This window comes from Siphateles boraxobius, unplaced genomic scaffold (genome assembly GCF_051911475.1).
Source record: "Siphateles boraxobius isolate OS27281-9 unplaced genomic scaffold, OSU_SipBor_1 16, whole genome shotgun sequence".
Lineage (NCBI taxonomy): Eukaryota > Metazoa > Chordata > Actinopteri > Cypriniformes > Leuciscidae > Siphateles > Siphateles boraxobius.
The window spans coordinates 4764002-4787500 of record NW_027508766.1 but is presented as its reverse complement, the minus strand read 5'-3'; the positions used below and the strand labels follow the sequence as shown (position 1 = coordinate 4787500).

General features: G+C 41.1%; 3 protein-coding genes and 1 long non-coding RNA gene across 4 annotated transcripts in view; 2 read left to right on the top strand and 2 right to left on the bottom strand.

Moving 5' to 3' along the window:
• The first annotated feature begins 3940 nt into the window (after nucleotides 1–3940).
• On the top strand, nucleotides 3941–6713 carry LOC143738932 (uncharacterized). Its single transcript, XR_013204088.1, has 2 exons — nucleotides 3941–4577; nucleotides 4745–6713. It is a non-coding gene; the product is annotated as an uncharacterized LOC143738932 (long non-coding RNA).
• A 4576-nt stretch (nucleotides 6714–11289) lies between these two features.
• The window catches only part of rnf214 (ring finger protein 214), a 27796-nt gene continuing 15586 nt past the window's right edge, over nucleotides 11290–23499 (top strand). Inside the window, exons 1-3 of the mRNA XM_077231257.1 lie at nucleotides 11290–11535; nucleotides 12225–12420; nucleotides 12752–12939. The gene's annotated coding sequence lies outside the window, so the exon portion shown is untranslated. The remainder of the gene's footprint in view (nucleotides 11536–12224; nucleotides 12421–12751; nucleotides 12940–23499) is intronic.
• LOC143739100 (uncharacterized) lies at nucleotides 11727–13749 on the bottom strand. Its single transcript, XM_077231262.1, has 4 exons — nucleotides 13602–13749; nucleotides 13131–13198; nucleotides 12713–12854; nucleotides 11727–12400 (listed from the first exon to the last, which is right to left on the bottom strand). Exons 3-4 carry the CDS (start codon nucleotides 12850–12852, stop codon nucleotides 12169–12171), a joined length of 372 nt encoding a protein of 123 aa, XP_077087377.1. The 5' UTR covers nucleotides 12853–12854; nucleotides 13131–13198; nucleotides 13602–13749; the 3' UTR covers nucleotides 11727–12168.
• LOC143739099 (uncharacterized) lies at nucleotides 14611–17301 on the bottom strand. Its single transcript, XM_077231261.1, has 6 exons — nucleotides 16878–17301; nucleotides 16691–16777; nucleotides 16524–16565; nucleotides 16043–16167; nucleotides 15416–15505; nucleotides 14611–15067 (listed from the first exon to the last, which is right to left on the bottom strand). The coding sequence occupies exons 1-6, from the start codon at nucleotides 17050–17052 to the stop codon at nucleotides 14948–14950; spliced, it is 639 nt and encodes a 212-aa protein (XP_077087376.1). The 5' UTR covers nucleotides 17053–17301; the 3' UTR covers nucleotides 14611–14947.

Genomic DNA, 23499 nt, shown 5'->3' with positions numbered 1-23499 from the left:
TCTCACTTGCAACAACAACAAAAAATCCTCAAAAAGTGTAAAAAGTGAAACGGAAACTTTAATATGCAAGAATATCGGAATATTATGCAAACATGCAATAATTACATATGTTAAATAATACATTTAAACTCACTTTATAAATCATTGCATTTGCTGGTGACCTTTGATGATTCAATACTAATAAGCAAAAATTATTTTAGATAAACATCACAATTGGGTTTCTGTTTCTATTGCTGATGTAAGAGTGTTGAACTCTTGTCCTATTCTGCAAAACAGAATGGCAGCACAGTTGAAATATTTGTTTGATTGGCATTTGCCTTTCCTTCAGCCTGAGGCGTATTCATTTCCCTTTTGGTGCGAAAGGGACTTTACATTTGCCAAAATAGGTTTTCTTTTCTTTCTTTCTTTCTTTTTTTTATTATCAAACAAACAAACAAGCCCAGCTACGTAATGTAACTGTCACAGTGTCTGGTTGTTCCCTGGGTTAAACACTAGAGGTCCTCAGTTTTCACGGTGTCTATGCATTCTCACTACAATTCCCATGATCCCGTCTGTCACTGATTGTTCATTGCCTTACAGCTGTTTCTCATCACCTTGTTTGCACTTGTGTATATATACCCTGTCTGTTTCAGTGTTTGTCACGGAGTTCTTGTATTATGTCCCCACACTGCTGGTATTTGTATCTTACTGGTTCTCGGTTGTACTTTATGTTTTAGATTGCCTTATTGGACTTTTGACCCCTGCCTGGATGACTACGAGTTTGGATTGCCCTTTAATATTAAACTACTGCTTTTGGATTTTCTGCCTCCTGTGTGTGTTCCTTGACAGAAGGACTCTGTCACACCTAATCCAGCGGTATGTTTTGTAACATCTCTTCCCCAGCCACCGAGCGGGAGAGAAGGGAGTTTTTTAAGGGGACCCGATTGGTCAAGTTTCGCGGGACCCGTGGAGGTCGCAGTGGAGGAGGTGGTCGAGAGACTGTTCACGTCCCGCCTGGCCAGTCAGAGTCTGTTCACGTCCCGTCTGCCCAGTCAGAGTCTGTTCACGTCCCATCTGCCCAGTCAGAGACTGTTCAGGTTCCGTCTGCCCAGTCAGAGACTGTTCACGTAACGTCAGCTCAGCCAGAGACTGTCCACGTCACGTCTACCCGGTCAGAGACGGATCAGGAGATGCCCATTCGCGTGGCCGCGAGGGCACGGATGGACTATTTGGAGCATCTGATTCGGATCCTAGACATGCCTGTGCTTGCTGTTCCAGAGCCGGAACCAGTGTCCGTTCCAGAGCCTGAGCCAGTGTCCGCTGTTCCTGAGCCGGTGTCCGCTGTTCCTGAGCCGGTGTCCGCTGTTCCTGAGCCGGTGTCCGCTGTTCCTGAGCCGGAGCCGGTGTCTGCTGTTCCTGAGCCGGAGCCGGTGTCTGCTGTTCCAGAGCTGGAGCCAGTGTCTGTTCCAGAGCCAGAGACAGATCAGGAGATACCCATTCTCCTAGCCGGGGGAATACCGAGCAACTATCTGGAGCGTCTGGCACGGATCCTGGAAGGACCCTTCAGACCTTTTGTGTCCCTGTTTCCAGAGCCGGAACCAGTTTCTGTTCCTGAGCCGGAGCCCGTGTCTGCTGTTCCTGAGACGGAGCCCGTGTCTGCTGTTCCTGAGACGGAGCCCGTGTCTGCTGTTCCTGAGACGGAGCCCGTGTCTGCTGTTCCAGAGCCGGAGCCAGTATCTGCTGTTCCGGAGCCAGAGACAGATCAGGAGATACCCATTCTCGCAGCCGGGGGAATACCGACCAACTATCTGGAGCGTCTGGCACGGATCCTGGAAGGGCCCTTCAGACCTTTTGTGTCCCTGGTTCCAGAGCCGGAACCAGTTTCTGTTCCTGAGCCAGAGCTCGTGTCTGCTGTTCCTGAGCCGGAGCCCGTGTCTGCTGTTCCAGAGCCGGAGCCAGTGTGTGCTGTTCCAGAGCCAGAGCCGGAGCCAGTGTGTGCTGTTCCAGAGCCAGAGCCGGAGCCAGTGTGTGCTGTCCCGGAGCCGGAGCCAGTGTGTGCTGTCCCGGAGCCGGAGCCAGTGAGTGCTGTCCCGGAGCCGGAGCCAGTGAGTGCTGTCCCGGAGCCGGAGCCAGTGTGTGCTGTCCCGGAGCCGGAGCCAGTGTGTGCTGTCCCGGAGCCGGAGCCAGTGTGTGCTGTCCCGGAGCCGGAGCCAGTGTGTGCTGTCCCGGAGCCGGAGCCAGTGTGTGCTGTCCCGGAGCCGGAGCCAGTGTGTGCTGTCCCGGAGCCGGAGCCAGTGTGTGCTGTCCCGGAGCCGGAGCCAGTGTGTGCTGTCCCGGAGCCGGAGCCAGTGTGTGCTGTCCCGGAGCCGGAGCCAGTGTGTGCTGTCCCGGAGCCGGAGCCAGTGTGTGCTGTTCCTGTGCCGTGGCCGCCCGAGTGGTCGTCTTCGCCCTGGTCGTCACCGCCATGGCCGCCCGAAGGGTCTTCACCGCCCTGGCCGCCCAAGGGTTCTTCACCGCCCTGGCCGCCCGAGGGTTCTTCACCGCCCTGGCCGCCCGAGGGTTCTTCACCGCCCTGGCCGCCCGAGGGTTCTTCACCGCCCTGGCCGCCCGAGGGTTCTTGACCGCCCTGGCCGCCCGAGGGGTCTTCACCGCCCTGGCCGCCCGAGGGGTCTTCACCGCCCTGGCCGCCCGAGGGGTCTTCACCGCCCTGGCCGCCCGAGGGGTCTTCACCGCCCTGGCCGCCCGAGGGGTCTTCACCGCCCTGGCCGCCCGAGGGGTCTTCACCGCCCTGGCCGCCCGAGGGGTCTTCAGCGCCCTGGCCGCCCGAGGGTTCTTCACCGCCCTGGCCGCCCGATGGGTCGTCTGCTTCGCCCTGGCCGCCCGATGGGTCGTCTGCTCCGCCCTGGCCGCCCGATGGACCGTCTTCTCCGCCCTGGCCGCCCGATGGACCGTCTTCTCCGCCCTGGCCGCCCGATGGACCGTCTTCTCCGCCCTGGCCGCCCGATGGACCGTCTTCTCCGCCCTGGCCGCCCGATGGACCGTCTTCTCCGCCCTGGCCGCCCGATGGACTCTCTGTTTCGCCCTGGCCGCCAGCTAAGCCGTCACCCCTTGTTCCTGTTCCCCTTCATGGACCTGGCTCACCATCCCTCCCCCTGGTCCTCCACCGTTCCACCTTCCTCCTGGACTCTTGTTTTGTTTTGTGTGGTGTCTTGGAGCGTCTGGTAGCTGCTCCGTAGAGGGGAGCTTATGTCACAGTGTCTGGTTGTTCCCTGGGTTAAACACTAGAGGTCCTCAGTTTTCACGGTGTCTATGCATTCTCACTACAATTCCCATGATCCCGTCTGTCACTGATTGTGTCACTTTGCCTTTGTTAATGCTAACTGCATAAAATTTGGCACAGGTCTGTATTTTTATTGTAATTTTACTATTTCAACCCCAGTTCCTTTAAAAAAATCTTTTTTGGACTAGGTCCACAAAATAGTTCCTTTCAGCACCTTTTGGACAAAAATGTCAACATTGAAACCAATTAAAACAACATTGTTTAATCCCAAGGCCATTTAACTATAAAATGATGCAATCTTTGTTAATAGGCTTTCATTCTGTTGGCAGGGCTTCAAAATATAAATTTTTAAAAAATTTTACCAGATGGCCCCAATTTCTCAAGTTTGGCCTATAAAGCAAATACTCGCTTTTGGATAAATTAGTGTGTGTCTGTGTGTGTCTGTGTGTGTCTGTGTGTGTCTGTGTGTGTCTGTGTGTGTGTGTGTGTGTGCTGCAAATTACAAATTACAAATCCAAGCACTGTGTACACCCGTGGAGTTTTGCTGGCATCAGTGGGGAAAAATTTTACTGCACAAAAATGGGTAGGCTACATTTAAGACAAAGTTGACACAAAAAACACCTTATTGTCACCGGGTGAACAACCCAGGAACCAAAAAAATGTTGACTCGTTTCTAGGGGGAAGAAATGCCGGTGTAACACCGGGCCGGCTCAGGGTTTACCTGTCATGGCCGCCGACCATAACAAGCGCTAGCTGAAGCCAGTGAGTAGCGCTTCATTGAATCATGTGTCCGGGAAAAGGGAGTATAAAGAGAGGGGCTTGAAGCACAGTAAGGCGGGGAAAAATGCTCTGGCAGTAGGAAAGCTCTACAGGAGTGTTCGAGTGGATTATAGCTGCGGCGATGACAAGTGCAGAAAGCAGAGGTTTAAGACCTGCAAGGTGTTCTATGGTGACCCCCCCGAGACATGCTCATTAAGTGAGTCTTTTTAAAGAAACCACGAACAGCAACGAAACGAAGTAAGTGAGAAAACTTCACAGAGGAAGGAGAGTGACTGGCAGGAAAGAGAGTGGAAACACGCTGCAGGATTCACGCGATTCACCGAGGAAAATTTAAGTGCACCCCTTTTATGATTCACCTTTTGGAGAAAGACACATGTGAAGATTGCCATCACCAGTGTACGACTAACCTGTGTTTGTGGGCAGTGTGTGTTATCCTGTTGACAGTAACAGTAGCGGCTGGCAAGATCGTTGAATCTATGTTCATCTTCTGAGTCCACTATGCTTTGGTTCATCCATCCTATGAAGAAAAGAGAAACGAGTGAGTTTGCAGTGTCTGAAAGCGTGAACTAAACACGTGTGGAGATTTACAAGAGTGATTTATGCACGAGTGCGGTGAGATCAAACAACTGTGTTCTCTCTGAGTTTCTGACAGATAAAATTGACCCATAACTTTGAAGATTCTTTCGAATTGATCTGTCCCCTCAGCTGTGTCCAGGTCTCTGGGACTGTGTGTATGGTGCAGAGGAGAACAGCTCAACGCACCTCTATTGCCACCGTTCACGAGCACTGTACTCCACGCCAAAGAAGGTCCAGCCTCCCTATTTCTCCCAACGGCGCCGTTCTAATCTACCTAGAACGAGAGCGAAGGCTGGTAAAGTACCCTTTTCACTGTCTGTCCCACGAGCTTATCCAACGAGTCTGACGACGAGAGAAGTCACTGTCTGTCCCACGAGCTTCTGCAACGAGTCTGACGACGAGAGGAGCCACTGCCTGGTCCACGAGCTTATTCAACGAGTCTACTGACGAGAGAAGTCACTGTCTGTCCCACGAGCTTATTCAACGAGTCTGACGACGAGAAGAGCCATTACCCGTCCCATGAGCCACCAGGAGAGGGATATACTTACTTGAAGAACGGAAGAGTACCTACCAGCACTCCCCTCCCCGTATCGCACCAAAGCCACAGCCACGAACGTCCCTGCCCCTGCTTTTGTCCCTTTTTAATTTTTAATAAACTTACCTTGGTTGTCTGCCTCTGGTGTCTGCTCCTCCGGAGTGTGGTAAATAACCCTTGGCCTTAACATCGGTGACATTATTTTTATGAGCTAATTGTGGAAAATATAAACTACGTATGGGTATTACTGATTGATAATATCTTTGTCTACAAGCTAAGGAAATGTCATGTGGAAATTCACTTCTTTTCAGTATCTATTTTTGTGTGAAAAATCAAACCGCAAAAATTGTCTCAACTGTAGGCTTCTCAGCAGGGACGTGCACAGGGGGGTTGCTCAGGTTGCCCGGGCAACTGCCCATATGCCCTTCTCGACTCAAGTTGCCCTTCCGAGAAAAAAAAAAAAATCGTACAATGGCTGCAGAATTTCACATAGGCCTAGATACATTTTTTATTTATTTTTTTTTAAATCGCAAAGCCTCATTCACTTCCATTCGTGCACCGAAAGTGAAAGTCAGTAAGGGAAGGGGAAACTGTTTACGTGGCTGCAGCGAGCACGCGACCGGTGCGTAAGACCCCACAAATTACTTAAGGCCCCGCCTCCATCTCGTGTCATAGCGTGTCAATTAATGTGTACAACATCCATGACAAAATGAAGCGAAACTATCCTTCTGGTCACGAAAAGAGGAAGAAGAAAAAACCCATGAGAGTGAATTGCGGGAACAACAATCAGGTAAACTTGTGTTCTCTCCTCTCTAAGTTTGATGTCAGCAAAGTTTGATGTTTTTCGGTCTTGCTAACCTAGCTGGGCAGGCAGTGCATCTCTTACATCACTTTGTGCCTGACAAAAGTGAGAGTAAAATAAAAAAAATTATTACGTTTGTTTTTGATAAACGACAAAGTGCAACGGTGTTTGTTTACTGCAGCTCGGAAAACATAACCGCGTCGCGTGTGTTATCGTGCGTTCATATGCGCGTGCACGAAATGAAACTCGCATTTTTCAAGCAGAAATATGTGGAGACCAGACATACTGTACAATACATGCACGTGAATGATGGCACTCCCAATCAAAGTCACATTTATAAAACAAGAAACTGATTATCTAGTCTCAGTGTAGTTAAAAACTCTAAACAACTGCACTAATTATGCAAGATAGAAAGCAATGTATTGACAATTTGACATTGATTGACTATTGATTTATAGGCTATATTGAATTTAAAATGTTGATTAGCTGGACATACTGGTCAATATGGATGCACATCCCTCGGTAAATAATAACCATAAATCAAGAATTGCTTCAACATGCATAATAATAAATAAATAAAAATTATACTGATGCCGAAAATACCCAGGCTGTAGAGAGAACCAAAGTTAATCCCAAAAGCCAAAGCTCAGGGTTATAATTTATTATTTTCTTCTTATTTATGTTTACGTTAATATTCACTTGTTATGTTAACATTCTATAGAAAATACTCTATTCAATAAATATTGTTTGTTTGAACCTCATTCTGTTCTATATTGTTGTACTTATTCTTTGACTGTTTTGTTTAAAGGAGGGAGGATTGTATTGGGAGCACTGAAGTGTCAGGTGTGATTGTGTGGCAATGGCAAATGGTTTACATAGCTCATGGCGTCACAGGTCAGGTAGAGGGCCCCTTTTGCTTAGGGCCCCAGGGGGAGTTCAGGATCGGCCCTGGGTTTAGCAGTCGATTCTGTTCCCTACCGGAATTCCTGTTCCCTTTACGCAATCATACCTCAAATCATGCGTAGTTGCCCGTAGCCTACCATCAGAACTGAATACGAGCAAGAAGCACAACTGAATGTACAGGAAGCCCTTTTTTCAGGTCAGAGCAACTGCCCCTCATAATTCCTGTGCACGTCCCTGCTTCTCAGTTCAGAATCCACCCTATATTCGCACGCTGTGAGAAGCGGCGATCTGGATGTGTATTGCGCGTGCGCACACAGACACACACACACACACACACACACACACACACAAAACACGTGTACCAAACTGAGAGAAGCGGGTACTTTTCAGTCTACGTGCGCATCAATATTTAAATAGGAAAGGCTTACAAACACGAAAATTATCGTTTCTTAGGAAGTTACCAAAAAGTTAGCAGGCTGAAGGGGACTGACAATCTGCTTGCAGCAAGACGCAGTTTCACGTGTTCCTGTTCGAATCCACACTCATCACTTAGCTGCACCCAGATGCGCCCATAGATATCTTTAATAAAGGCTAGATGTCTTACGGCGGAGTCTCTATCGTCATCACCGTCGGCCATCTTGTCACAGGCAAGCTTTCTGGCGGGCTCTGTGGTACCCATGGTGGTACCTGATGTAAGATGAGTGATCAGCACGAAGACAAATACTCTTTATCTCTGTGAAATCTTGACGGATTTACAAACAGTTTTGTTTCTTACAAACGTTATTAACGTGGCTATAATTCTGGATGATTATTTATACAATTATTATTCATAAGTATACAGTGTGATAACTACATCTCTGACGTTTATAACAAACCTAACCGTTTGAAAATCTGTAGAAAATTGAGCAAGTTAAAATTATTTAAAAAGTACGTGCACCAATAAAACACAATGTTGTGAGTGACCGAGCTGCCTGTGACAAGATGGCCGCCAGGTGCGGACGTCGACCTCCATTGGCCAGCAGCGCAGACGAGACATCTAGCCTTTATTATGGATATGCATGCGCCTGCCTATTAATCGGCCTAATTTGCAGCACAATCGGCCGATGCCGATTCATTAAAAAATGCCAAAAATCGGTCCGATTAATCGGCCCTCTAATATCAACCTCAAATTTGGAACTTGTTTAGAAATGGCTTTGATTTTCTAGCCGTTTTAGAGTTAAACATGTTTCATAAAATAAAGGCTTCATATAGGATATCTAAGTCCACTAAAGGAGGGAGGGCGTTCTCGCATTTAGCTCCTAAACTCTGGAATAGCCTTCCTGATATTGTTCGAGACTCAGACTCGCTGTCCCAGTTTAAAACTAGATTAAAGACGCATCTCTTTAACCAAGCATTCACTTAATGCTTAACCTTTAATACTACTGCTGAATCAGTTCGAATGCATTAACATTATGAAAATCAGCTATGCTAATTATTTCCCATCTGCCTTTCTGCTGTTATCTCGGGACGCTAGTCCCGAGGTAAATAGCGTTCGTCAGCTCCAGTTTGTATCCAGCCTCTCACGGAGACTTTAGATGCCCCAACGCCTGTGAAGAGACGACTCGACGCCTGTGAAGAGACGACTCAAAGCCGGCGATATGTTATGCCATAAATTAATACATGATTAACTAACTGTATTTTTCTATGTACATTTCCGAAATGCACTTTCTGTAAAGCTGCTTTGAGACAATGTGTATTGTGAAAAGCGCTATACAAATAAATTTGAATTGAATATAAAATAATGTTCCAAACTAATTTCCATAAACTTAAACATATAGCCTATAATTTTTTTTTGGTTTGACAATTTTTTTTATTTCAGCAATAATCTGCTATGGGTCTTCTTTAAAATGAGATCAAACTTAAGTCTGTGCTCCCAAGCTTCAAGTTTTTTGACACAGACATTTTTGTCCACTATGGACCTGTAACTTTTTTTATTTGATGCACAAAGGTTAATTTCTTATTTTGGCATAATAATGCTGTTCACGGTTTATTTCATGTGTAAATATGCATTATTTTCGAGTTTTGATTTATTACGTTCATTTATTCATACGTCTTTCTGTGTAATTTCAAGGTGCAATATGTTTCAAGGATGGTGCATTACTGAGCAGCAGTGAATCACGGTGCTAAATGCAAGTATAATCTCTGCATGGTTCAACAATAAGCAGTAGGCCTACGGAAACTGCAGTTTCAGCACCAGTCAACATTTCATGGTGGGGATAACATATGGGCCCTATATGGTTTTGTCCATGGCTTCCATGTCTCCCCTATCTAAATAAGCCCATATGGGGCAAATTCAGATAAGCCACACATTTAACCCATGGATTTATTTAGTTCAATCTTGATGTCACCTAGCCAATTATAGCCTACTCCAGTAGACATAATTCAAAACCCAAATTTTGTGATCTTCCAGCTAGGCCTGTCACGATAACTACTTTTTGGTGCGCGATATATTGTCCCAGAAATAACTATTGAGATCAAAATCAATATATCAACCAATCGCACAATAATTGTATACAATTCAAGCCTACTTCCAAACATATATTTAACATAAGAGTGGGCAAAGCCATTTTAAACTTGAATGTGCAGATAAAAACTAGATGTGCAAATATATGTGTGCAATATACTTATTGATGTTGCTATGTATTATCACATATTATTTTAATTTAATATTGCAACCATGAATACCGTTTGTTCTGTAGTGCAAACAGCTTACTGTTTACTTCACTTTATTATTCTTACTTATCTAGTAGAGGCTAATAAAACAGTCTCCCACATAACACCGAATATAGCTTATTTTATAGAAAAACAGCAAAACTTTCACTGCAAGTGCTTTTTGTCCATTCAATGGAAGCGAATGATGATTGAGACTGTATTTTGACCAACATTAGTTTTTGTGGAATAAATTCATACATGCTTAAAACAATGAAGGTGTTGTAGGCTAAACTATCCCATTTAAGGCCAATAATAACAACATTCAGTGCCAATTGAAATAACAAATTCAACACAGCAGTGTGTTTGATCTGTTATATTATCAAGTTATAATAACAGTTTGAAGAAATTGAAAAGCTTTTAAACTTCACAATTATATACATAATAGCACAATGCTTTAAATGTAGTTGTGTTGTATTCAATTAGCAGTTTCTTTGAATTTTAATCCATTTTCCTCAAGCTGATTGGGCCTAACCTATATCCCTATCATGTTTTTTCCAGTGTAAAAGACATTCCCAATATAATCAGGAGCTAAATTAAAAAGAAGATTGGTCCTTTAATCAAGTTGAAAAAGGCAAATGACAGACATTTTGACAAGGCCATTACTTTAGTTTTCTTTCCAGTTGTTTCACGCACTGGAACTGACATTGGCACCACATTCAGAGACATTAAACGTACTATGTGTACTTTATTAGGTATTTTATTATCTAAAATCAATATTTTTATTCATAAATACGTCCTCAATGGTATACAAATACCTCTGCCAATTATCTGACTTATCCTCGTAAACGAAAAATGTATTATCTTTATATAGATGTGACGGGTAGGTCCACGGAGGCTTCCATGTCGTTCCCCCATCTTGAAAAACTATAATAGCAGAGAGGGTCAAAAAGTACTAGGCCAATACGTTTCCACAACGCGTTTTCGTTCAGAGCCAGCGTCACATAACTGAAAGCAGCAGAAACGGAGGAGTCAAGTTGCAATTTGTTTGAAATAACAAACCTGTTCACCCGAAGGAAAACTCGAAGAAGTGCTATTAGAAGACATCCTGTCGAAGCTTTTTGGTACATAACAGCTACCGTAGATGCAACACGCATTAGAAAAAGCGAGGCGCTGGAGAGCATAATTTGTTTGAATGCAAAATACACTTTCACCGCTAGATGAGAGAAATTCCCACACAATGTCCCTTTAAAGGTAAGAAATGGTTTACAGGAGATGTTGCATTTCATTCCTTTATATAAAATGGTCACATATACTGGATAACGGACAGTTATCTACTCTTTCTTACTCTCTGTAGTGATGGCGAGATGAAGCTTCATAAAGCCTTGAAGCGTTCACTCATGTGCAGATACACCTTCATGGTGTTTCATTTGCTCTATTGTGCCATCAAGTGGACAATAAATGTATAACGTGCAGTGTGATTATAATGACATCGCATGGTTCCATCGCAAAAAAAAAAGCTTGAATAGATCGCTAACAAACTCGCAAAGTCCCAAGTCCACAAAATGTGAGGTGGAATCCATTGCATTTTGCTGGCCTTTATATATCAAATAGACCGCCAAACCGCTAACCACTTCCTGAATCAGTCACGTGGTACAGGCGGCTCGCGAGGCTTCAATCGTCACCACATACGTCACCGACACAAGCCTCGATACGCGCTTCACAGAAATCATCCCGGATTAACTCGACACACGCTTCGAAGCCTCGATACGGGAGGACACATCACTAACTCTCTGTAGACAATAAGCCAGCCATTTTAGTGGCGCTTCATCACACATTTGACCCTGAGTGCATTGTGTCAGACAGCAGTAAATTTGTGGAAAGAGAGAACACACTTGCAGTGGACTGTCTGTTCTTTGAGGATAAGGATTACTAGAGTGTAAACGGAATGAAAAAGCTTTTGACGATGCCGTTAAGTGGTTGAAATCACAAGTATGTTTGCATTTCATCAGCAAGCATTACATGAAGATAGCTTTTTTTTCTCATTTAATTTCATTTGTTACAATCACACAACTTTACTCACTTAAAAGTTTCCATTTTCTACATTAATGCATGTTTACATGTGGCGGCATACGTGCGCATTTTTTTATTTGTTGTGAGTTTTGAGTCAAGAACTCAAAAACTTTATTTTATTTAACATGCTTGTAACATTTTTTTTATTTAATGTCATTGAACCCTTATCTAATTCGATACATTAGTTTGATTGTGTATGTGTATTGATAGCCAATTAAATCCTCCAACAAAATGTAACACTACTTTAACCCTCATTGTGTCATTTTCAAGTTACAGATACTGCAGACCAATGTATGAAGCATTTAGACTGAGTAGATGTATTCATCGAATCTCCAAACCACTTGTCTCGTTTAGGGTTGTGGGGATGCTGGAGCCTATGAGTAAACTCCAATTTCCAATAATAATAAAAAAAAAGTGATATCTCTTTCAGTCATTGTTCTTGTTGTACACAAAATAACAAATTCATTTGTTTACATAGTTATATTATGTATAATCGAATTAAAGAAAACTAAATGCTGTGATTAAAAAAAAAATCCTAAATTACACAATGATTTATATATTCTGTAACGCATCAGTGAAATCTTGATCGTTCTCATCATCTTTAACAGCAGAGCCAGAGGGTTTACTATGGCGATCTGAAACCTCAACAGAGCAACCTCTACGAGTTAACATCTCCACAAGCTCTGTTGCATGTGTCTGCTCCGTCACAATCTTCAGGGTGAATCTGGCTGAGTTCCCCAAGTCTGCAGCATCAACTGGAGTAATCTCTATTTCAGCCATTTTCCTTAAGAAGAAGAGAACAAGGTCAGTCATAACGTCAGCGAGAATTGGCATAAATAGCAGGGGCGCTCAATCCTTTTCCTGGAGATCTACCTTCTATCAAAGTTTAACTCTAGTAATCTATAACTAATTAAGATCTTAAGGAACACTTGATGATTAAAAAACAGATGTGTTGGACCAGTTCTGGAACTGAACTCTGCAGGATCACCAGGAACATGAATGAGCACCCCTACAGTAAGTTGAAGTGGGATAAAAATTGTTTATACTAAACATATAGCCTATCTGTGAAGGCATGAGTTTGTGTATGTTTTAATACTCTGTTGGTCCCTGTTTGTGATGTCGTCTCATGAGCCAGCATACAGCAAAGATGACAAGCAATAGGAGCAACAGCAACACCACAAACACGATGAAAATATCAGAGGTCAGCCACCGTGACAGAGAATCTCCTGATTCCATCCCTACAGCAAAGACTAAAATCGATTAGAAATGGAATAAGCTAACACAAACTCATGAACAGTGTCTTGCTGCTGATATTTAAATCTGGTAAGTGAAACTTAGAAAATATGAGCTACAGGTAACGTTAATTTGAACAACTATAAACGCTATAGGCCTAACGTTACATTGCTGAAACGGTTTGATATTAGCGCTCCAGCAAGCTTGTTTAATGCCACTTCTTTTGAAAGAACAAAAGTTCTAGTGCGCTCAAACAAACAACAACAAAAGATTATGTATACCTGATTAATAGTCTGTTCTGTTGCGCTGTTTGATTCTTTTGATCACCAGTTAACGTGCTCCGACATTGCTAGGATGGAGACAGTAAATAAATAGAAACATTGTGGCTATAATAACAACATCATTTTAATTGAATATTAAAGTGAGAATACCAGCTTGATGTTAATAGTTCGATGTACGTTTTGTTATTATTTAATTGCAACAATTAACGGTTAAAACAGTTCAACACTTCAGAACATTACAGGAAGGGGGCGCTAAACCCCAGGATAAAACTCTCATGCGACTTTAGGACTTCTATCAGGTGTTTGCATAATGCTGTGGCCACACCAAAAGATGTTTAAAATCTTATAAGATTTTTAAAATGTGATATAGGCCTACCACAAACATGAGGGCAAATAATGCTAGATTTAACAGTTGTGTTCCTTTGTGTGGTGTGCCGCGATGTGAAGAAGACACATGAACAGATTTTCAACCAGAGTTCCGACTGTGAAAACGGGAAATCTCGCAAAATCTCTCGAGACTTCAGAATAAACATTGCGGACGATAGGCAGGAAGAAATTGCTATCGAATGCTTTTGACAGAACATTGCCACAAATCGAAAAGCTGATCCTACATCTCTCTGATGTCTATATCCATTCTCTGTGCTGCGCCATGACTGCGTTTGTGCTTCCTTCTTCTGTTAGCTCGCTTTCTGATTGGGTAGCTATCATTTCGTTCCACTTGACAATCAAAAGAGTAGCCTACGTGCGCCTTTTGTCCCCATAGGTTTGTCCTCGGGTCGGGTTCCCCCCACACATCAGGATTTCTGAATGTTGAATAACTACGATTCGAGATCTACTATTTACGATGCTCCGACGTTCTTCCGAGCAGGTTCTCCACACACCTCAGACCACAGGGAAACCTGATAAACAGTAGGCTACAGTATTCTAAATCTGTAGAACCAAATCGGGACTTCATTTGTTGGAAGGGGAGAAATTCGCCCAAATAACTTGTGGCGTGGCCCCAGCATTTAAATCCGTTTAAATTTACCTTGAGGAAATACCACTTTTAGAAAGATAGCCTAACTCTTTTGCCGGCCTTGGGGCAGAAGCAGGAGAGGAGAAAAATACAATAAACCAAGTTATCATAAGAAATTAACTGAATTTATTGAATAACTTTAGTAATAGATTCCATTTGCAAAAAAAATAAAAAATCATCAAGTGTTTTTAAAGCAAGAAAAAGCAAATTGAAATGTACTGCTTTTTAAAAAGTAATTAAAAGCCTTGAAGGGAGACAACCTCTTATCTCTAACTTCTGAAGACAACACAGTTATTCTTAGTAGCTACAGAGAAGAATTTTGCCTTGCACAAATTAATAAAGCATTAAACATTATACATTCAGGAATAGCAAAATTCAGCAAGAAACAATATGAAAAGTTTAATGCAAGTAAAACTTCATAACATATAAACTGAATGTAGAAAATGTTATTTAAAAAAAAAGTCCAACATGCATAGCCTATTTGCTCTCTGGAAGCTGAACTTTTACACATGGAACCGCTCATACATTAAATTCAAAAGGCTTAAGTTAAATCAGCTTAAATTCAAAATTCATGGAGTTACGAGGACAAGTGCTGATTGAGAAGACAAGGATCGTCAGAAAAGGGGTTGGGGAAGAAGTAGGCAAGATGATGCGAATCTCAAATTCATGAAAGTTCGAAGTCTGCAAAAACTCTGAATATGGGTTCCCTCACTACTCTTAAATGAAACTATTCGGACTCTGAATTCAGTGTTTTTCTGTTGTTTTATTTTACACAAGCGGAAAAGAACAGATGTTTCAGCTCTCAGGCCTTCTTTAGTGAAGATGTGAGTTCCCTCACTACCCTCTCACACACAAATCCTTCTCCATGATCGGTATCAACATCAGACGTCATAATGCCACACTCATGATCATCATCATCATCCTGATCCTGAGGCACAACCAGAACATAGTCAGAAATATATTTTTTATGGAAATGTATCAAAATTATGTTCACAGAATGTAAATTTAAACGCATATAATTCATATTAAAATACTTAAATGAATTTTCTCATCTTTTCTACACATACTTTTTTTTCACCAACACACATAAACTGTAGAGCCTGATTGTCATTCATCATATACAGTATACCATTTGTTTTGCTCTGAAGTGTTACAACCATCCAACAGCATTAAAAGCTTTTCAACTGTCTAATTTTGGTAATTGCCTGTTCAGAAAAAATCTTTCACAAATATCTTAATGGTTTAAAATTAAAACATTTAAGTGCATTACCCCAAATATAGAAGCACTGTCTCCAGATCCGTCTAATGAGGCTTTTGACACCAGAAATTGCTTTCCATTGGTTCTTGACATCAACCAGACCTGCCCATGTACACAGACAACATTCAAGAACATGTGTACAACAAAGTTCACTTTTAATTAATTTTAATTTAGTAATATAGTATACTTTAAGCCACTCTCAGACCCTCTCTGCTACACCTACTCAGCTAGGCCTATAACCATAAAATGTATAATAACCAATTTATCAGGTAAAATTATGGATTCAGTATATGAACCAGTCAAGTGTTCAACCCAGTCTCAGAATCGGACATGATCTTCATAAGCTCTGTATATAATAATATAATTACTGTTTTAAACCTGTTTACTCATGTTCAGTAATGTTCACTTTATTATTTCATTTTGGAATATGTTTTTAAACATTTATTATTATTTTTATGTTACAGGCATTGTTAAATATTGTGTTTATTCCACTACTGCTACTGGTATTGTTTGTTAATGCATTTTCCATTCCGTTTTTTGCATCAGTTTCTAATTCTTCACCTAAATCAGCACAAATTAAAGAATATAGTGTACTTATGCAGAAAAAGAGAGAGAGAAGTGGATGAATAGTTGCTGCACCTTGTTATACACAGATAACATGGCAAGGCTGGCATTCCTCTTAGAGCAGAAGTTCCCAGCAGTTTTGCAGTCACTGTTGTCACTCCAGAACAAATAAAACACATTGTCATAGAGAAGCCACACTTCTAAAGGATAAAAAAGAACATTAAGTATTAAAGATCGGTATAGTTGACAGAAATTGTTTTGTATTAATATTTGTTGCATGCCAGGACAGTTTTAGAGCAAAACCACACAAGAGCGATTTTAACAGTTCAGTTTTCAGTTGTAGCTCATAAGATGATGAACAAGACAACCAAAATTAATAACAATCAAATGTGTGAACATTTAGACGCATACATGTAACGCATCAGATATAATCTGTCAATGAAGTTTGTGTGAAATAGTTTATCTGTTTCACACATATGTGTGGAACCACGGATGTTTCACACATGCATACTGAAAACTAGTTCCTTCTCATCAGTTAATAAAAATCAAAACTAACCTTTTTGTCCTTTTATTGTTTGTGTTTCTTTGTTGTGAGAGTCTAAGGGGTGGAAAAGCATGTTATTCTTAAATATTTTGTCAAACTACATTTAAACCATTACTGTCACAAAACTTTTTCTCTATTAGTAGCTCAATACATTTCCAATGCTCTGTCATGAAACTTACAATTTAGGCCCACAATAGTAAGGATGATGGTTGAGATAAGTATGTTCACAGCAAACAGTAAAAACACATACTTCCTTTCAGAAAACTCTGTTAAACAGAGAGTAATAGTGATTAATAGAGAAACACTGATTGTAAACTTCATGAACATTTTGCTTGAATTCCATCCATCCATCCTCTGTTATCTTACCTGAGAACAGTGTTGTACAGTTAATAGTTCCCTGGTCTGCTGGTGGGTACTGCAGAGATTGATAAATGTCTTCTGTTTTAACAGCATCATTTTTCTGTGTCTCCCTGTTTTCTTTGTCTCCCTCACCCTCTTCATATTCATTTATACACACAGAAAAACGCTGCTGCAGCTCCATTACTCTCAAACACTTAAATAATGACACATATGCACAGTAACAAGAAGCATATATCACACCCTCTGAGACCGAAAAACTAGTCGTGATGCTAAATACTGATGTTGACTAACGTTACGTGCAAACCTATATTTCTCTGTGCTGCTGGTTTTCTTTTCTCTTCTGCACTTCCTTTTCTGTCCAAAGTCAGACCACATTTCTCCACACATCCCTTGATGATGCACTTGGATTTATTGTAGCAGTGCAGTTTAAGTCTCAGACTACACAGAAAAAGGAAGCAGCGGGAAGATTTATAACTATAGCTTGATGACCATAAAAAAAATATGTTACACATTCTGCAAAATGCCAAATAAAGCAGAAGGGAAAGCAAAAATGTGCTGTTAAACGCTGTTGTGCGTTCAAATCTGTGCTGATTGGATACAAAATTCAAAAGCTAATAATGGACAGTAATAATAATAAACGCAATGTTCTGGAGATATGCATGTTCCTTCATAGAAGGTTTTCTATGAATAAAATGAAGTTCCAAATGTAGGTTCGGGAGGAGCCTAAACATTCAGTCTTGTCAATCATCATTACGAGTGTACTATATAAGCAGCAGAGGTGTCAATTCCAGGGGTCCGAAAGTAAAAGTCCTGCCATTTGTTTATTCCACCCATTAACTCAGCCAGCTGATTTCACTAATTAGTTCTATCTCCTGGCTGGAAAACTGTGCTAATTAGCAAAGGTGATTGGAACAAAATACTGAGGAGGAATTTTACTTTCTGAACCTGGACTTGACACACGTCATCCCATTGACAAATTCTTCCGGCAGCCGCCCTCCTCCCCTTCTCCTCCAGTAAATTATCTCTATCCTCTTATGCGCAATTCCATCATACAGGGATTTTAATTGGAGCTCAAGCCGAGCCTTGGGTTGGAGCCTCCTCCAAGGACAGCAACCTAAGTTAGTTTACTATTAAGTTTAAGGTGCAAAAATGCATGGGTGCGACCTCTCCCCTGAGACGAATGGGAGTTTGCATCCTGAATTACCTTTACGATTGGTTGCTCTTAGCCCAATCGAAGGAGGAACTATGTGCGGACAGATATCTGCTCTTCAGCCACTTGGAAAGTCTGGGGTTCAGGATCAACCTGAGCAAAAGGTCGCTGTCCCTCAGCCAATGCATCTCGTTCCTGGGGGAAGTTACAGTATTCGATTTGTCCCAAATATTTGGGGATTTCGTTGGCACGTTCCCTGAAAATTCATATGTTTTTAATAACCCTTCCACTTTAACATTTATGATGTTTATTTGTGAAAGATTATGGTAATTTAGTCATTTTATTAAGATTGAGTCAGTGTTGAGATCTCTAAGTTCTTGAAATGAAAGATCATGCTTGATTAGATTGTTATTTGTCTGATATTATTTTTTATGCATGTTTTTAATCTATATTACAGTTTTCCTGAATTGCTAAAACACATTTCTTGGAACCATCACCAACTTTCTGAAAACCTTAAACACAAAACCAAATCTTCAAACTACATTCAGAGAACATCTGACTCTTCTGTCAAAATAAAAAAATGTACTCAAAACCATTTTATCTCTGCTCAAAATCAAACAATGCTTTCAGATCATATATACACACACACAGCTCAATATTATAATCCAAACAGAATCCAAAGTGTGCAGTTACAGAAAAAAAGTAGTATTGCAACAAAGTAAATACATTTTGAAGTTTTATGTAACAAACAGTAAGGTGAATAAATTGTACACTGTATGCACCTCAAGTACTGAATATTGTAGTACGTAATAAATGTCTGAATATTCAGCACTTGCATAGTGTAAAAATACTGTAGTCCAACACAAAAAACTCTAATTGAAAAGCATGTTACACTCACAATCAAAATCAGAGCATCAATCATGTTGGGTCCGGCCTGATGACTTTGTCTACATCACAGGCATTGACCTTTCTTTACTGTTTTCACAATTGCTAAGACACATTTCTTAAAACCTTCACCCATTTTCTCACAACATTAAACATTCAAATGTTCAAACTAAACTCACAAAACCATTGACTCTTCTCTAAAAGTCAAACAATTGCTGTAGTCAAAATCAAACAATGCTTTCAGATCATACACAAGAGTCAATAAAAAAAAATAAGGTTCCACTTTATTTCGATAGTCCACTTTAGACATTCCACTAACTATAAGTAACTTTGCAACAACATGTCAACTAACTGTCATTAGAGTATTAGTAGACTGTCAGTAGACTGTTAGGTTAGGTGTTAGGGTTCGGGTTAGGAGAATAATTTGACTTGTAGTTGCCAAGTTATTTATAGTCAGTAGAATGTCTGTTGGGGGACCAACAAAATAAAGTGTTAGCAGATATTAAGCAGACAGTCCACAAATACTCTAATGAGAGTTAGTTGACATGTAGTTGCAAAGTTACTTATAGTTAGCAACGGCAACACAGACAGTCTATCGTACGTGGTTCAATGTCACCATTGTGACAACGCTGTAACAACCTTCCCCACACAACGTTGTTATAGCAACCTTTTGGTCATGTTGTTAAAACGTTGTTAGAAGGTTGGGTACGTTGAGACAACGTTCTGTGTTTGCTGGGAAGGGCCTTAAGATTAATGCTTCCGATAAATAAGATTTTGTGCTGTAAATCTTCACCTTCATTTGAACATTTTCCAGTGATTTGATGCGATTCGTCTCAATTTAAATGTTGAATATGAATCCACACATAGGCTAGGCCTACACCACATATTATGATCACGTGCCTTACGACAGTAAAAATTTTAACCCTTTCATGAATGAATTATGATTACCTCAGTCAGGATTTCTTCCTATGTGTTTTTATTGCTCTTAGGCATGAAAAACAAGGCATTTTTTACACATATTTTCAAAGAGATTTTCAGATGTCCACTTGAGTGGACAGCATGCGTTTATGGTTTAAACTGAAGATATACTGTATTAAATATAATACAATTATAAAACAGCAATATTGTGTTTATTTAACAAACCAATCAATAAAATTGTATAAAATCATGTGAAAACTAAATACCAAAAATACAAATGTGAAATATTGCAAAGGCAATTGAACTTCACACAAGTTGAACTTTGCGTATTTTTAATATCAGACCATGAGGATGTGATTCCATCAGAAATCTCTACAGCCTGTCATGGTACAACTGTGGAAACCACTCAGAGGCTCCCTCCAGTCTACCAGAGTATGTCAATTTAACCTTATTAGCTGATAATTCTGATTATGTTCCAGATGGACACATTTCTAACATAGCCCTCCTCTGAGAAAACCTAGTGATCAGGTGTTTTCAATCTCATCTGAAATGAGCAGTGTTGGGGGTAAAGCGTTACAAGTAACATGCATAACACAATGAGATCACTTTTTTGATGTTACGAGTAAAGTAATGCGTTACAAGTAACGTGCATTATGTAATTTAGATTTTTTTAAATGTTACGAGTAATGTATTACAAGTAACATGCATTACGTAATCAGATTACTTTTTGATCTAACAAGTAAAGTAATTCATTACAAGTAATGTGCATTATGTAATCAAATTACTTTTTGATCTAACAAGTAATGCATTACAAGTAAAGTGTATTATGTAAACAAATTACTTTTTGATCCAACAAGTAAAGTAATGCATTACAAGTAACGTGCATTACGTAATCAGATTACTTTTTTGATGAAATGAGTAAAGTAATGCATTACAAGTCACATACATTGAAATAATGTAAATTACATTCTAATAATACAAGTTTATATTTACATTTATTTTTAGTTACATTTCTTTACAGTCAAAAAAAGTTACTGCAGATACACACAGAACACAAGAGAACATCCCAATCGAGTGAAGGGATTTGTGGAAACTGAAATTGAAGCACACATCTTACCTAATTCAGACTAAAACGCATCTATTTAAACTCACAAACTGACTTTATTTGTAGTTCATATTGTTTTAATACCCTGTATTTTCTTTCTCATTTTTAGGAAAAGCACTTAATTACCATTGTTTATTTCTATACCAAATGTCATACACTTGCAATGAAGTAAAAACTACATCATGTTGATATCCTATATTTTTACAATAAAACTTACGACAAACATGTCTTCTAATATCCTCCGTTGTTGCGTATACCGAGCTGCATCAAACACATTTGTAAATTACTTTCCTTGAACCCAATGTGCGATGATGGACAGATGAGCAACGGTAACGTAATCATCCACGTCATCAGAGCGCTTGGGTTGAATTCATGGCTGCCGCTGGATAATTGAGTTGTGTATATTCAGCTATCGCGTGTGTTATATAGACAGCGCATTAATTTTAGAAGAGGAACAGAGAACCGAGTTCAAGGCATTTGTCGATGGGAAAGATGTTTTTGCCGTCCTTCCTACGGGATTCGGAAAAAGTTTAATCTATCAACTTTAATCTCTCAACATATGTCACTTACTCCGTTGCTCTGATTGGTTCTAGGTCTATCCTATTGATTGCAGAGGCCTTTTATTTCCTGGTCCGGTTGACACACGCCCCATAATCACAGCCAAATCAAAGCCGGTCTATGGAAAGCCTGGCCACTCCCTATTAAGTTATCCTATTGTACCGAATTTGGGTTGTAGTTCCACCAGAGTTCCACTGGGGGTGATCGCCCTGAGTGCAAAATAGAGATGCGCGATTGGCGGTTATAGCCATAGATATCATATAGAAACTAGATGCCCTATTGGCCGCTGTGGCACAAGAAATGCGGCCGCCATATTAAGCAGGTCATACTCCTATTTGCGTTGCATAGCAGCAGTAGATTTCAGAGCACTGTTCAGCATATTCCTGCTCAAATCGGCGGACCATCACTCGGGGATCACTTTACACAAGTAAGATTTAACATTTAACATTACCGTACTATTAGTTGTATTTTGTGAACAAAATATTCAATGTGTCCTGTATCGTAGCTACGTGTATGACCTTTGCAGCAAAAAAACCCGCGTGAAAATCAGTTCGGTTTTCAGTGAGATATGATTAATTAAATACGCTGGCAGCTCATTGCACCAGCCAAACAGATTACACTGAGCGGAGCGGGTGACCGGTTTAAGATGGCGGCCCCACGGCTCGTCCGCGACAATAGGCAGTAGCGGTCGATAGGGCGTCTATCTATATGATGTCTATGGTTATAGCCGCGGACTCCGCGGATAAACCGCGGCTCGGGCGGATGACGTGACGAAAAATAGTTTTTTACTTAAATTCGGGCGGGTGGCAGGCAGTTTCCAGTTTCGCGACTGTCATCAGTAGCGCCTTGTAGGCTATCAGCGGATGGCGGGTGGGAAAATTGGTCAAAAACGTGGGTGCGGATGGATGGCGGACGGATGATGAGTTTTGTGATGCGGTTGCAGATGAAATAATAGCCCATCCGCGCATCTCTAGTGCAAAATGAATAGGAGCTAGAGGCTAAATAATCTATGGAGCTAGACGGCTAAATTTGTCTCTTTCAACCTATTGCCATTGAGAAATCTCAGATTTGATTGTAGATTTTGCAAGTTCAACATGGGTTATAGGTCGAAAGTTGAATGAACAAGTACTTATGTCCTTTCGATTTCTTACAGGTTGTTGCCCATTACACGCTAGCATTCTGCTAATGAACGCTGATTGGTCAGTGAAGGACTGATTACGACCAGAGATACCGCTTGATGGCATCGTGGCATCCGAAGCAGGACCAGAATGTGTGTGTATTTTCGGCGTGGTCTTTTAAGACAACAAAACAAAAACTCTTCTAGCTCGTGTATTTACCTGTGTCAGCTGTGTTGTCGATGCGTCGAGAGAAAAGAAAGTGCAGAGCGCGAAAGCACCAAAGTGACTGAAGGATTGCCGTAAAGCAGTATCTGGTGGAACGATGTGTATGACGTCATTGACATTTTAAAAGACTTTGTAAAGCAAATTAGTGACTCTAAAAAATCTAACACCCAGCAATGAGTAATTTCTTTGCATCTCCTTTCGAATACAACATTCAAATTACTAGACAAAAAATTATATCCTGAGAAAAGTGGATTTTTGAGGGGTATAGCTCCATTGACCTCCATTCATTCTGCACTCGTCCTGTGAGCGCCCTATGGCGCATTATATGGAACCAGAGTGGAACTGCAACCAGTTCAGAAGCCGGAAGTTTACTAACTGAAAGTTCTCCCCTTATTAGACATTCTCTGGCCCAATGGAGCAGTATCAGACTCACATTCTAGAATTTGAGTATGACAACGTCAGGCTTGGCCATCTTGGTTTGGAGGGGGAAAAAATCGACACACAACGGCTTGTAACCTGGTGGCAATGTATAGGATGATGCACCATGATCCACTGTAGAGATTGATGTGCAATTATGCCATCAAAACCCGTGCAAATTCAAGAAAATTATTTTTTAATAACGGTCCACTGTAGTGATCTCTAAGCATGAAAGGGTTAATACAGTTTTTT

Excerpts from the sequence above, each read along its gene's own strand:
- LOC143739100 (XM_077231262.1), bottom strand. The coding sequence starts at position 12,852 with ATGGAATCAGGAGATTCTCTGTCACGGTGGCTGACCTCTGATATTTTC. Across the intron at positions 12,401-12,712 it reads CACAAACAGGGACCAACAGA|GAAAATGGCTGAAATAGAGA; the intron begins GTATTAAAACAT and ends CTTCTTCTTAAG.
- LOC143739099 (XM_077231261.1), bottom strand. The coding sequence starts at position 17,052 with ATGGAGCTGCAGCAGCGTTTTTCTGTGTGTATAAATGAATATGAAGAG. Across the intron at positions 15,506-16,042 it reads TGTTATCTGTGTATAACAAG|GTCTGGTTGATGTCAAGAAC; the intron begins GTGCAGCAACTA and ends GTACATGGGCAG. Across the intron at positions 15,068-15,415 it reads ACAGTGCTTCTATATTTGGG|GATGATGATGATGATCATGA; the intron begins GTAATGCACTTA and ends CCTCAGGATCAG.